At 40.1% G+C, this 16,054-nt stretch overlaps 1 protein-coding gene across 3 annotated transcripts in view; it reads right to left on the reverse strand.

Moving 5' to 3' along the window:
- The window catches only part of LOC120867312 (speckle type BTB/POZ protein), an 84,576-nt gene that overhangs the window by 8,736 nt on the left and 59,786 nt on the right, over positions 1-16,054 (reverse strand). For all 3 annotated transcript variants that reach the window (XM_040245648.1, XM_040245651.1, XM_040245650.1), the window contains 5 exons: positions 13,283-13,426; positions 12,531-12,652; positions 10,486-10,637; positions 10,234-10,361; positions 2,513-2,690 (listed from right to left, as the gene is read on the reverse strand). In XM_040245648.1, coding sequence (XP_040101582.1) covers positions 2,513-2,690; positions 10,234-10,361; positions 10,486-10,637; positions 12,531-12,652; positions 13,283-13,360 — 658 coding nt within the window. In that variant the 5' untranslated portion in view covers positions 13,361-13,426. The remainder of the gene's footprint in view (positions 1-2,512; positions 2,691-10,233; positions 10,362-10,485; positions 10,638-12,530; positions 12,653-13,282; positions 13,427-16,054) is intronic.

Consider the following 16,054-nt stretch of genomic DNA (forward strand, 5'->3'; position numbering starts at 1 on the left):
TTCAGGGTCTAAGCAGGGTGTCCTGATACCTACGTTTTTGTTTGGAACAGTGATACCTACTTTCTTCAGTTCCAGAGTCCACACAGCAAGGAGGTCAAGAACAGGACTAAAAGGCATTCATTAACTACATGAAGTACAGACTTATTTATGACTGCTCCTTAAAGCCATGCATTATCAACAGAGATTATCACCCAAAAAGGTGAAAACCATCTCAGGTACCACAGTCATTTATGGCCCTTCAGATCTTAACCCAATAGGACAAAATCTTATTCCTTAATGTCTCTTAAATGTTTTCCTCAGGGGTGGGAATCACAAAGAAAGGTTCAGAAACAGTGTTCTAAACAGTGTGTTCTGATCCCTCTAGACATCCCTCTTTGGACACTTCCTCTTTATTAAAAGCACCAGCCCTTTAGTCTTCAGCTTCTGTATGTATTTATATAGTGTCTCACAGTACTATATATATATATATATATATATATATATATATATACACACACATATAAATGTATGTGTGTATATATATATAATACCATGCCCATTCTAGTCTAATGAACACTATGAAAAATAAATAAATGCAATTGCAACCATGAGAGTAATGAAATGGCTGGGAACTCAAATTTTATCACGTTGTCCAATAAATCAAGGATTTTGGTGAAAGTTGAGACTTTCCATCTCTACCTAAGAGAGAAGGAACAGATGAAATACAGGAGTTTCAGCTAACAGGTACCCAGAACTTTGACCTAATTTATGACAGAAAAGATTAATTTTAAATTTGCCATTTTCTAACCATATAATCTTAACCCTCTGAACCTAAGTATTTTAATCTAATTCCAAAAGAATATCAATTCTCACTGTTCTTATCTCTGAAAGGTTATAGACTATATGGTACTATATAAATACATCACAGAAGCTGAAGACTAAGGATTGGTGCTTTCTGGAAGGATCCAAAGCCAAGAGATGCCTATAGGGGTCAGTGGATAGACAGAAGCTGATGTTAATTCACCTAGGGAGATTAAGTAGAGTGAAAAGAGAACTAAGGCAGACTTTTAGGGAATAACAATATTTAAAGGGTGGGTGAAGAGGAACTGAACTGAACTGAAGAGGAAGGTCACACATTAGAAGCAGCCAGAGAGCCAGCAAGAGAAATCAGGCGTCAAATAATACAGAAACTGAAAAGTTCCTCAAATTTAGGAACTAGCAGGTCAATATAACTTTGGGAAACTGCTTTTGCGGCATGCAGGTGAACTGAGGATAAGTGTGAAGAAAGAGTTGAGAGAGGTAATATGCTAACTCAAGAAACTTAGCTCTGGAAAATAAGAGACTAACTAGAGGGAGAAACTTGAGCATGATTTAGCCTGAGGGCGAACAGGCAATAGGAGAAAGAGATGACGAAGATATCATATAACAAGGGTGTAACTGGCAGAGTAAGGCTTCTGGAAAGGCAGTGTGTGAAACACAACAGCCGCAGAAAGTGCAGTTTGCTTTGGACACTCCTCCTCCACTGAGAATGCAGAGAAAACGCAGGTAAGGGGAGAGCCAAGAGCCAAGAGATACAGGCCTCAATTTTCTCCTGGAAGAAGTGGCAAGGTCATTTTTCAGGAAGGGGAGACTAAAGGAGAGTGGTAAAGGTCTGAAGTGTCTATTGTTGAGAAAAAGAAAGGGAGCTGAATAATATCTGTGTAAAGAGGTCTTGGCAGTAATACGGGTCTGGCTGAGTGTGGAGACACTAACATAAGCGTTAATGACTTCCTTTAGCCATTCTCAGTACCATTCAGTTGAGAGGGGGCACAGCAGGATGGTCAGACTGAGCCAGACTCAGGTTTGGCCAGGTGTGCATTTTAGAATGACAAGGCCAGGGGTCTTGGTAAGAAATCTGTTGCCTGAAGGTTCATGCGATTTCCTCTCACTTGTTATGGCCTGAATATAAGTTTGAAAGCTATGCTTCCCTGTGAGGTAAAGGCCATCAGTCTGCTTTATCAGTTCCCTCCTGGGAGTCAGTCTTTCTGGTCTTAAAGACCAAGGGCCTATTATTAGAACAAGACCTGATGTTCCATGTCACTGGCAACATTCTCATTCTTCTATTGTTTGTATGGAAGAGACGGCTAAAACCTCCAGGGTTGGGGACTTGGCTATGTGGTGGTTTAGTCCTGAGTCTAGAATCTTCTCCATTACATCCTAAGTCCTTGTCTAGGGGCTAATACTTGCTCTTAACCAGTGTTTGGACATCTAACCTCGAGGTGCAAAGGCATCTAATACACATCATCATCCGTTCCTTGAAAATGGTGGTCTAAGTCCACTACAGAGAGAAAAGCAAGGTAGCACTTTTATGGAAAGCCTTTTTGGTTTTGACAAGTAATGTCACCACAATATAAAAATATGTTTAGCTGAAGTTTTTCTGTACTAGTTCAGAAAGTTCAAGTTCAAAAAGTTTAAGTTATTCAACAGGTGATTATGCAGTCTACTGTTTTTCCCTGTTTAACCAAAACGAAACTCCCCATGAATAAATACCAACCTGCTAAGATAGCTTTGTGAGCCTGGAATTCCTGGCCAGCAACACACAAACAACAGTCTGTGAACCGGGAGTTCTCCCACAGTCCTCCTAACTCATCTGCCAACCGGCACTCAGGAACCTTCACCATATTCATGGTATTCTGGCCAGAAATATTGACGGAATCTTGCACCACACTCACCTGCGAAAGACAAGAAAACACAGTCCAAAGCTTTTGTTACCAGGAATTTCCGTCCCAGCAGAAGAGATGACTTTCACCTTGCTGCCGCAGTACATTTAGAAACTAAATAAAAATTTAGTCATATTCTCTTGGTTTTTAATCACGGATTTATCCTATTGATGAAGTAGTTCTAAACTGTCATAATCATACTATCCTATAACATCTCAGGACAATGAGGAGAGAGCCCCACAAACTCCTCTCTCTTTCAAATGTCTCATAAGCTCTGCCTTCCCTGCCCTGAATGTGTGCTGGCCGCTCAGTCGTGTCCGACTCTTTGCAACTCCATGGACTGTAGCCTGCCAGGCTTTTCTGTTCATGGGATTCTCCAGGCGACAATACTGGAGTGGCTTGCCATTCCCTTCTCCAGGGGATCTTCCCAACCCAGGGATTGAACCCGGGTCTCCCGCATTGCAGGCGGATTCTTTACCATCTGAGCCAACAGGGAAGTACCTGGTCAAATCACCACAGGGAAAAAACAGACAGAAACAAATGTTAAGCCTTAAATATTTACCTTATTTTCCCTAAGCAACAGGTTAAATACAAAGAACTCCTATAGAAACTCCCATTTAAACTCTCTTATAAGCCTAAAAGCACTTCACTGATTTCCGCAGGGTCTAGAACATAAACATGAAGTACAGCTTCTGTTTTTGTTGCTGTTCAGTCGCTAAGTCGTGTCTGAGTCTTTGTGACGCCATGGACTGCAGAAAACCAGGCTCCTCTGTCCTCCACTATCTCCTCAAGTTTGCTCAAATTCATGTCCGCTGAGTCAATGGTGCGATCTAACCATCTCATCCTCTGCTGCCCCCTTCTTCTTTTGCCTTCTATCTTTCCCAGTATCAGAGTCCTTTCCAGTGAGTGGGCTCTTTGCATCAGGTGGCCAAAGTATTGGTGCTTCAGCACCAGTCCTTCCAATGAATATTCAGGGTTGATTTCCTTTAGGATTGACTAGTTTGATCTCCATGAAGTCCACAGGATTCTCAAGAGTCTTCTCCACTACCACGAATCAAAAGCATCAATTCTTTGGTGCTCAGCCTTCTTTATGGTCCAACGCTTACACAGGGCATAGTACATAACTGGTATTTCCTCACCAACGTTAGTTTAACGAACAGGACCGAGCTTGGAAGATCTTGGGTAGTGATAACTGGGTAGGTATCCCACATCATTTACACGCTTACTCAGTCACTTGTGACAATGACACATAAGGCGATTGGCTCCAACTAGGCACCCTCTCATAGCTTCGGAACAGAATGACGACGAGTTTACAGAGAAATCCAACTGGCCACTTGGCTTCAGCAGCAGCCCTGTTTTAACTGTTTGGTCTAAAGAATCTAAAACCCTGGCACTTCTAGATAGGTCAATGAAATTCAGATAAATGTGTTAGAATACAAAATACAAGGACTGAGGCTTCCCTGATGGTCCAGTGGTTAAGAATCTGTCTTGCCATGCAGGGAAAGTAGGTTCAATCCCTGGTCAAGGAACTAAGATCCAACATGCCACAGAGCAACCAGGCCTGCACGCCACAACCACAGAGACCATGTGCCGTGATGAAAGATCCTGTTTGTCACAGCTAAGACTCCACAAAGTCAGATTAATTAATTTAAAAAGCCACAGGAATTTATAAATGATATAACACATTATAAAATAAGTGTAAATTACCAAGCTGAAGATGAGACCCAACAGACCTCAGTCTTCTGCCTGACAGCCCTAGCTATGCTTCCTCTTCTACACCATATTAGGTTAGAAATGTTAAAAAGAAAGTAGAATTCACAAACCTTGAGAATTGGCTCCCCACTCTTGCTATTGCTATGAGTTAGATGAGAAAGACAGCTAAGGAACATCCTAGATGACTCAAATTTCTTTTAACCTTCAAGATGCAAGTCATCCTTTAAATGCAATCATAAACCCAGACATGGTTAACGCCCCATCCAAATGGATTGGTGGCCCCTTCTGTGTAAGAGTGAGATGTTTACTCTCAGGTCAAGAAGTTTATTCAATTGTTTCAAACTAGCTGTTAGGGTCCTGACAATGAAGCAGCTGAGTTAATCAATTATGAATGTGCTCAGCATTAGTAGCACATTTATCAGAGCCAGAATATAATATTATTTTAACAGCCCAGGACCCAACACAAACCACCCTAGAGATTGTCCCGTGTCAGACCTCTAATCTGGTTCAGCAACTTTCTCTTATTAACATCCTTACTTGTTTGATATAATATTAACACCAAAAGTAGAAGCAGCCTATTTCCAGTTTTAGCTTCAAAATACTGCTGATTTAAAAATGAACAAACAAAACACCAAGGACATGCCCAATTAAATCCAACTTCCTCAGGAAACGCAGGAATCTTACGGGATGCCCAATGAAAGGAATGGACAATACATCTGGCACTGGGCTCCTAAGCTTGAATTAAACCAGTCTTGACAGGAGCCCTACGTCATCAACACTTGATGGCAATTTACTAGACTGGGTAAAATGAACTGGCAAGAGCTAAGCTGATTTTCAAACTATGGTTACCAGTGGGCTCTGTGCTGGTTACATGTGTACTTGGTAATGAGTAGGGCCCAAAGACAGTGACTCCTCTCACGGGGGTAATTCCTCTTTCTAGACACAGACAGGAACACAGCAGGAAGGAGAATGTACCTTTACTGTCTGAGCCAGACTTGTTCTGCAGATATATGGATGCCTGGAGTCTCTAGAGCTCTGAATGTCTGGCACCTCTTACCAACATTAAATACGCTTAATTAAAAATAAATTTTAAATGGCATTCACAAATGAGTCTTCAGAGCCCAAACTTTTAACTTAGAAAGGGATTGTTTTCCTCTGCAAATGATGATACTAAAATGATACCATTTTGAGAAAAACTAAAGACTTTTTTTTTTTTAATGCTTATAAAGTTGACTATGGAGACTCATTCAGAATTGCAGCTGTGAAGATGACGTGACTATGACATTTATGTCGTCTTAGACATGATGCATGAAAATGTCTCAGGAAGGCTCTATAACCCTCTAAATTTCAAGTTGTAAAAGGGTCTCACTTTTAAAGTCAATTCTTTTCCTTAAAAAAAGAAAATCTCATGAAAGATATAAAATTTCATGAAAGATTATGTCATTTCTTGTATATTTTGTCCAAACATAGAAAGTCAAGGTAAAAAATAATGGAAATACATTTTTAACTTCCATATAACTGAAATAATCTAGAAAAATAGACTGTATATAGACTGTTTATAGCAGCAGCTGACACTTTGCCAAAAAAGGTCCATATAATCAAAGTTATGGTTTTTCCAACAGTCACGTATGGATGTGAGAGTTGGACCACAAAGAAGGCTAAGCACCAAAGAATTGATGCTTTCAAACTGTGGTGCTGGAGAAGACTCTTGAGAGTCCCTTGGACAGCAAGGAGACCAAACCATTCAATCCTTAAGGAAATCAACTCTGAATATTCATTGGAAGGACTGATACAATAACTGAAGCTTCAATACTCTGGCAACCTAATGCAAAGAGCCAACTCATTGGAAAAGACCCTGATGCTGGGCAAGATTGAGGGCAGGAGGAGAAAGGGGTGACAGAGGATGAGATGGCTGGATAGCATCACCAACTAGATAGACAAGAGTCTGAAAAAAATCCAGGAGATAGTGAAGGACAGGAAAGCCTGGTGTGCTGCAGTCCATGGGGTCACAAAGAGTTGGACACGACTTAGTGACTGAACACCACAGCAGCAGCACTGCTTCTAATCAAAAGTCTAGCAACTCTCTAAGCGTCTATCAGTAAGAAAGAGTAAACCAACCAATTAGATGGGGTGTGGATATACAACAGAATACCACACAGCATCAAAATCAATGAACTATGGTTACATTCACAATGTAAATAAATCTCAGAAACATAATGTGAAAACAGCAGGTCCTAGATGACTACATACATCCTGAGACCATCTTCATAAAGCTCAAAAACAAGCAAGCCTAAGCAATATATTGTTCAGGCATACAAATAATAAATAATGGAATGAATAATAAACAGCTCAAAAGAGCTATTTATTATCACTGTCTGAGTAGGGAGACAATAGGTTTAAGGGATAGGGGAGAAGCATATATAGGTCGGTTCTAAGTTACTGGGGGTAATGCTGGGTTGGGTAGTAGATTTACTACATTATCATGTTTTATAACCTATAATGACAGTACACATTGAATCACCATTTTTGTAGGTCAAGAACAATCAATTATTATTAGCATTTTCTTTCAACTAATATATACAAATAATCCATTAATAAATAGTAAAAGAAAAAATAGACCAACATATTTAAAATTTGGCAAAAATATATATTCCCAGGCTTTGAAGAGACATTGTTAAGGAAAGAGACATTTTAATAATTAACTAGTATCTAGATATTTCATATGGTATTTAATATTTAAACTTTAATTACAACATTACAAACAGGAACTGGAATCTTCTACCTGTCAGAGGCATATACAATGAAGATGGAATACATGGGTCTTTATTGCTAACAGCTACCTGCTTTCAGTATAAATAAAGAGGATCAACAAAAGTGAAGCATTTCAAGTAGATTTTCTGTGGTCCAAAGTATTAAAGAGAAAATTAAAAGTGTAAAGCTTTCATGATTCTTTCATTACCAAAGAAAACTCGGTAGAGCCCATGTTTCCTGGGGTGAATGGTGCTCAGTTCCATTTTAGCGTACCACTGCAGACTAGAGATGGAAAGTGGAGAGCTGCTACCACTTTGCTGCACAATGTAAGGAAAAATTACCTAACCTCCCTAGGCACTGCTTCTCCCCCCAATAACATAAAATGAATCAAAAAGAACTAACCCAACTCAAGACTGTGATAAAAGACAATTGAGGGAATGTGTTAACTAAGCAGTATCAACTTGGAAAACTCACCACATTTCCTAACAGTCAGAAAGAAAGATCAATAAGAACCGAAAGTGAACCCAGTGTGGCACATTACAAACAAGACTACCCATTCGGCATTTTTCAGTTTCATTAACGGTTATACAGTTATACTGAAATATAGCCGAAACACACAAATGTGTGATTCTCAGTCTTTCACCTTAGGATTCCCTCTTGTGGCCTCTGGGAACAGACCAAAAATATTCACAAAACAGCTGTACTTATTACATCAAGACAGGACAGAAGTACCTGAGCCAAAAACTGGGTAAGGACTAGAACAGTGCAGTACTCATAATTTAAATTTGTATGTGGACATCAACTTCATAAAGACCTCTAAATTTTAAGAAAATATAACTAGACCAATAATAAATAAAAATATAAATATGAACAAAATAGACTTTTTAATAAATATTCCATTGATAGAAGGGAGCAAAGGTCAAAGGGACAGAATTTTCACCAAAGGATGATCTAGCTCTGAAATGCACTAAGAACTTAGATGAGCTGCAGACATTTTTAAAACCCACACATCCAACACACACCCCTACGCAACTGTCTTGCAACGCTGAATGCTACTAAGTCCACAGAGAGTCTTGGAACAGAAACGAGTCTCACTAGGCACAAGCCCAAGAACGAGAAGCAACACTCAGCACCTGTGGCCAACAGAGAAGTGTGAGAGGAACAGATGGCACACCTGGTCCGATGGTAAGAAACCGATGGCATCAGCAGAACCCAGCCAGACGTTTCCCTGCTCAACATCTCCTCATTTCCAAAGTGTCATCTCACTTCCCTTCTAAGTCAGTAAGACATTTCTAAACTTAACCACAGAATTTCTCCTAAGAGAATTTCATATGGGGAAGCAAAGAGAGAGCACCTCAGACTCAACCACAGGATGAGAAATTGCCAAGTGAGGGCAGGTCAACTGGTTTCCAAATCAAGAATGTCAATACAAGGGCTGAAGCAGATGGCATGGATCTGGGTGGGGTGAGGTGCGGGGGAGAGCATGTAAGAAAATGCTGGACGCACTGTAGACTTAAAAATGTGGCAATAAAGGTTCTGGTATTGCCTAAGACACCAGATGCGTTGTTTAGAGGTGATTTCCTTCAGAGAATAGTTCAAAGATTGGCTTTCATTTCCAACAGAAATTAGAATACACTATTTTAAATTTTTTCTGAAATACAGGATCTCTAAGGTGGGTGAATATTCAATTGATAGTTTGTTTATATAACATTCAATCTCACATAAAACCACCCAATTGTTCTTGCTTTCATTTCTCCACCTGGGCAATTGAGTATGATCTCTAACTACTTGGATTTATGTAGAATTGATATTCCAAGATAAAAAATAACTGCAACATTTTATAAAACATAACTGCAACATTTTACGTATTTTTACAGACACCTTCACTCTAGTATTTTCTTATTTCTTTTCACTTAGCAATTAAAAAGGAGAAAAGGTAGCTATTATGCAAACTATATTTTATGTATTCAGTGTAGTATTTTAATAAAATATACCTCATAGGTTTACTAATCATCAGCAACTCTATGAAAATATTCAATGAGCTGTGACTTGGAAAAGAAGCCAGCTACTGCTGGCCAGGCCTCTTCTACAACAGGGCAAGACTCCTAAGGGACACCTTCCCCACTATGCAGGTGGTGACAAGCTATGCCTTTGGAGCTATTGTTAATGTTAACTTGCAATGTGGGCCTATTATTTGACAGAGTACACTGTTAGTTGGGAAACTTGCCCGCATCCTCCCCATGAAAGCACAGGAGACATTCTCTTGGTGATATTGATCAGGAATCAGGTCCTTGACCACACAATGTACAAGGAACACCAACATCCCAGCTGACTAGAGGTTTTATTCGTTTCTTACACTGTAAGCTTATTAGTATTTATAAATGCATTAATAACAGCATGAAATGACTAATTAGTATACACTCATTAAAGAAACCATTTTCCAACTCACTCTCCAGGAATTTTATCTCTAGGCTTCTCCTATAAACCTGAAAAGGCTCTTTAGGTCATTGGGGATCTTACAAGGCTTCTCCTAAATGACTACAGATAACCCTCTTCACTAACAATGACTTAGCTTTACATAACCTCCACTCTAAAAATAAATGGGTCTTACCTTCCTATTTCACAACTCCTTCAGCAAGACAAACCAAAGACCCTCAACAACCGATAAAAGTCATCTAGTTCAAAGAGCAAAAAGAAAGTGCTCTATCAAACACATGTGGACCTCATATTCAAGGAGGAGCCAGAAAGCTCAAGGAACAAATACGCTTATCCAGTTGCTGGTCATTCTCCTCAGTGTAAAGTAACAGTCCTTCCAAATGCTTTCTGAAAAATTTTGCAATGAAAAGCCAGAATCATGACCCAAGACAGTACGTACACAATCTTTCTTTTTCACAACAGTAACAAGTGGAAAACTGAGCTGCCCAACAACCTTGAAAGCATGGCACAGCGTTCAGTCAGTTGTGTCAATAATATTCGTGCAGCACCACTCCACTTGGGGATTTTCTCACTCTCCATCCTTGATAACAAGACATCTACCGATACCCATCAGGTCTGGGAACTGCTACTCTCACAGCAGGGAAAAAGGACTCACCTCACAGAAGAGGGTAAGCTTGTCATCAGGAAGAAGCCCATTGGCCTCATCCAAGAGAAAATCTCTACGGATGAATTTTTTGAATCCCCAGTCTTTCCCCTGCACAAACCTATATGCCCGTTGACTCTCTGGAGTGAAAAAAAAAAAAGTTATATTTAGGGTTACTCAAAAAAAGATCAAATCAAATCCACAACTTGTCAATGTATAAAGTTGCTGGATGTGAAAACAGAGTCAAACAAAGATAACATTTACCCATAGCTTTGGTTTCTTCTCCCTTGGCATTCAGGATGGAGAATTTGAATTTTGCTCGAACTTCACTCTTTGGACAGCTGACAAGTAACAGGTAAAGTGACAGGTAATCTTTGCTTTCTTCATCTAGTCCTTTTGGGTTTACCCGCAAACACCTGCCCAAAACAGAAGGAAAAAAAGTCAAAAGCATCCATGTTTGTATGCTCATGAAGTGATAGGAGGCAACTAGAACATAAGAATCAACAGGAGATGTTAAAAAACAAACCCAGGCCCCACAGCAGGATGTTCTGACTCAGTTAAAGGACTACTTAGAAATCACTTTTCTAGAGCAACCTGAGGCACCTTTTAAAAAGTAAACAATAAATGAATGGGCATCTTAGAATCTGACAACACATCCCTTGCATCTCCGCCTCTTTCCTCATAATCGCCCAAATCACTCTTTCCCCCTAAAATATTTTGAAATTCAGTCGAGTCTCAATCTATTTTAATCCTCAATCTCAGGAAAACCAGCCCCTTATTTTTTTGGGACTGCAATGAAACCAGGAGGAAAAAAGTCAGTGAGACTTTCAACACCAATTTGGGAGAGAAAAAGAACTCTAGAGAAGTAAGTAATCTTTTACAGATATTTTATCAATCTGGCGATAATACTCTAAGATTAAAATAAAAGAGGCAATATGGAGGAAGCACAGACAAAGGTAAACTTCCATTATGTGGGGCAGGGTTCCAAGTCAGAATTCTAAGTAGAGTTAGCGATGCCAATCTGTTACCAATGGATCAAAACAAAATTCAGACAGAATTTAACAGGTTGAACTCAGTTAACTTATAAATGTCATTAGCTGAACTGCATGTGGTTCAGACACTGTTTTACCATGTGTAATACATAGGCCATATGCATCCTTAGGCCTTGCCACTATTATGACACCTCTCTCAAACAGGTGGCCCAATTCACTGCTTCTCTGGAAAGTGCATACACCACAGATATCACAACACATTATGCTGAAGATGTGAATTTAAATACAATGCCTAAGAATGCTTAAATACAATGCCTAAGAATTCTCTCAGCACCTAGTAATTCACTACTTAATGTACATGGCCAACAAATACTAAATGAATGGAAAGTCACTGAACTTTTCAGCGGGTTAACAGAGGTCAAAATGGTGGTTCATAGACATGTATTCTGGTCTTTGTAGAGTACATGGTTGTATACATAACAGCCTGATGCTCAAGAGAAGACACGGTTTGGAAGGAACTGACCCACCCTCCCAGATCCTATTTCCCTTGCCACAGGGATCAACTGAGGGAACCTAGATCTAAACCAATCAGTGCACGTCTGATATATTCTTGGCCACACAGTTCGCAGCAAGTTTAAAGACTGTTGGATGGTAGTGGAAGATGCCCATTGCTACTGTCAGTAAACTTTTAACTACAAGGGAAGCTAATCTTGAGATGTCAAACAGTGTGGAGAGCAGGGCAGAGCAGAGAGTGCTGGGGTCCTTAATCTAACCATTGGGCTGGCTCTTGGATCAAATTACCTTAAAAGATATCCTATACCCTGGACATTCCAGTTATAAATAAATAAACCTCCTTTGTTTAAAAACAGGCAATCTAAAAATCAAGAGATATTACATTATAAAATCTAGATTTTCTGTTCTTCTTGAAAAATCAGAGAATCTGGCAATGGTCAGACCTTGTTCACATGTGGCTATCATCAGGGGGAGCTGTAGCCACCACTTCTTTTAGGACACTTAACTAGTTTGCAAAGTCGTCAACATTCACACCAGGTAAGTATATTGTTTACAGTACTGTCCGTCTTAACTCACTGACTTTACTCTACAGCCATTTGAGCTTGCTGACCTCGATACACTGACCGAACTAATTCAACAAACATACAGTGAGCATCTGTTATGTATCAGACACTGGGGAATAAATAAAGAACAAAACAAAGTCCCTGCCATCAAGGATCTTACGTTCCAGTCAGTCTTCCATGAAGCCAAGCAAAACAGGTAACTTTTAGAAAAATTTTTACAGCTAAATGTATTCTTCCTCACCATTTCAGTTTATCATTGGCTCCTGATGAAAAGGTTGAACTTTTAATGACTTCACCCATTTCCTCCCGGCAAAAGCTAAAGTTATTGATGGTCCACATGTAGGAGAACTTCACTACCTTGATCTGTTGATAGAAAACCAGGAAGTAATTACATAGGAAGTGAGCAACCTGAAAAACAGGCTGGAGATCAGATAATTTCCCCCTCCCTCCCTTTGCATAATCCCGTAGGAAGACAGCACTGTTCGGCCAGCAGGGAGGCTCAGCCTTTTCCATCCCTCATCTACATTTTAAGAAATCTCACAGTGATCAACTGCTTCCATTGCTTTTCTTTTCAGTTTCTGAGAAATACTGGATAGAAAGTGAGAAAAGCACAGACAATGTTGGGAAAGCATGTGATTAAGCCACTACTAAAATGAACCTCTGCTCAGAGCAGTGTTTAATGATTTAGATATTGATACCACTGCCTGGGGTTGCAAATCTCAAACCTAGTTTCCCCTTGAATTGCCCAACAAAGTCACTCGTTACCATCAAGGAAGATGTAGAGAGTAGATCTAGTTTCCAAGATTCCCCTCCTTCAACCTCCTGTGAAAAACAGCGGCCTAGGCCATTCAGATTCCTCGTAGAAAACCAAGGAACGGAAAGCTGACATGTACTTTATCTATTTGACATGTATGACAGACAAAGCAGGAAAGCCAACATAGAAAACAAACCTGATTCCTTTTGTCCACCGAAATCCCCCCAAGAAGCACCTACCTGTGTGTAGCACCAGCTCTCAGCCACAGGGCCACTCGACATTTCTGCCGGAGGTGGAGGACTTGGAACCCTTGACATCGCCAGTTTGAAGGTTAAACAAGATTTCCGAAGTCAGGGGACAAAAACTTCTATTGTTTCTTCACCCTGGCTGATGCAAGAAGCAAGAGAATTTTATTAGCATACTATCCTACTATTTCCATTTGACCTTCCAAAGACTGGAACCTTTGTCTCCTGCCTGGAATGCTTCACCGTTAGCGGTCAAATGACTCCTTCGCATTCAATGTTAACCTCAGAGAACATCACCTAACCTAAGGCAATCGCGCCTAACCTAAGGCAGTCTCCTCATCACAAGGATATAATCCTGTTTTAATTTTCTGCACAAAACTAATTTAATTATTTATATAACTTATATGTAATTTACATAATTATAAGATAATTAATATTATCTTACCAAATGAAGTTACTTAATGGGTACTTAAAGTAGGGTCTTCCTTGATGGCTCAACAGGTAAATATGCCTGCAATGCAGGAGTCACAGAAGACACTGAAGAAAATGGCAACCCACTCCAGTATTTTTGCCTAGAAAATCCCATGGACAGAGGAGCCTGGTGGGCTACAGACCATGGGGTCACAAAGAGTCAGACACAACTGAGCGACTTCCTGAAGAGGAGACCGCATGGTGAACACCACACACAGCTTTACTACTGGCTCCTTCCCTTGGGGGTACAAATACAAATACTCCTAAAGGAAAATAACCTTGTTACCTTGCCAACTACTGTCTATCTTCTACACATCAGTGCAAACTTATTAATAAGAACAGTCCTTGGGAGGAAGGTTCACAATGAGGGGACCTATGTATACCTATGGTTAATTTATGTTGATATATGGCAGAAACCAACACAGTATTGTCAAGCAATTATCCTCCAATTAAAAATAAATTTAAAAAGGAAAGAATAGTCTTCTATTTCTTAACCTATTGTTAGCTGCTCTCTCGAAGGGTAACATTTACCCGTCTTAGATGTGTTCCTTTCTATGTAGCATTAACGACCTCTCGTTACACTTCACCAGTATCTGATTTTCCAGATTCTTCTCCTTGCCTTCTGTTTTCTGATCATTTCTCAGTATCTTTTACTGGATTCTCTTACTTCACTGTTGTTCCCATGGTTTAACATTGAATCATTTTCTCAAACTACATTCTCTTTTGTGGTAATTTTATCCACAACAGTGTCAAATTTCTCTCTTTATATAAATGCTTTCCACATCTCCAACTCTGACCTCTCTCATAAGCCTCAGACCATTCCTAAATAATTGCTACACATCTCAACAGGGTGTCCCAGTAGCAAATCAAATCCAACTCAAAACTCTCCCCTTCAGGGTCTTTCTAAACATAAAAGACATTAAAAACAGTGGTGAATACAATCTTTAAGCACTATGAACAAAGCCAAAAACAAACAAAGCTTACAATACATGGCAAAGAGTTAGCTGTATTAACATAAGAAGTAATACATAAATTGCTTCTACAAAATAAATAAGAAAAAGACCAACTATCCTATGAAAATACCAGCCACAAAAAGTAAATAAAATAGCTCTTTGTTTAAACACTGTATATCTATCAGGTTTGGAATGGGTTCAAGAATTTCTATTTGTAACAAGTCTGGACATGGAACAACAGACTGGTTCCAAATAAGGGAAGGAGTATGTCAAGACTGTACATTGTCAGCCTGCTTATTTAACTTATATACAGAGTACATCATGAGAAACGCTGGGCTGGATGAAACACAGGCTGGAATCAAGATTGCTGAGAGAAATATCAATAACCTCAGACATACAGATGACACCACCCTTATGGCAGAAAGTGAAGAACAACTAAAGAGCTTCTTGATGAAGGTGAAAGAGGAGAGTGAAAAACTTGGCTTAAAGCTCAACAGTCAGAAAACTAAGATCATGGCATCTGGTCCCATCACTTCATGGCAAATAGATGGGGAACAGTGGAAACAGTGGCAACAGTGGCAGACTTTATTTTCTTGGGCTCCAAAATCACTGCACATGGTGACTGCAGCCATGAAATTAAAAGACACTTGCTCCTTGGAAGGAAAGTTATGACCAACCTAGACAGCATATTAAAAAGCAGAGACATTGCCAACAAAAGTCCATCTAGTCAAAGCTATGGTTTTTCCAGTAGTCATGTACGGATGTGAGAGCTGGACTATAAAGAAATCTGAGTGCCAAAGAATTGATGCTTTTGAACTGTGGTGTTGGAGAAGAGAGTCCCTTGGACTGCAAGGAGATCCAACCAGTCCATCCTAAAGGAGATCAGTTCGGAGTGTTCATTGGAAGGACTGATTTGCTCAAGCTGAAACTCCAATACTTTGGCCACCTGATGCGAAGGACTGACTCATTGGAAAAGACCCTGATGCTGGGAAAGATTGAAGGCAGGAGAAGAAGGGGACAGCAGAGGATGAGATGGTTGGATGGCATCACCGACTCAATGGACATGAGTTTGGGTAAATTCCAGGAGTTGGTGATGGACAGGGAGGCCTGGCGTGCTGTGGTCCATGGAGTCACAAAGAGTCGGACATGACTGAGTGGCTGAACTGAACAAGTTCCCAAGTGACCTTGATGTGCTGGTCCTGGAATGTTTTGAGAACCACTGCCCTAGAAGATCCTAGGGACGGGGGAGCCCGGTGGGCTGCCATCTGTGGGGTCGCACAGAGTCGGACACGACTGAAGTGACTTAGCAGCAGCAGCCCTAGAAAAACTGCCCAGAGGCACA

Source organism: Oryx dammah, unplaced genomic scaffold (genome assembly GCF_014754425.2).
Source record: "Oryx dammah isolate SB20612 unplaced genomic scaffold, SCBI_Odam_1.1 HiC_scaffold_8, whole genome shotgun sequence".
NCBI classification, from domain to species: Eukaryota; Metazoa; Chordata; class Mammalia; order Artiodactyla; family Bovidae; genus Oryx; species Oryx dammah.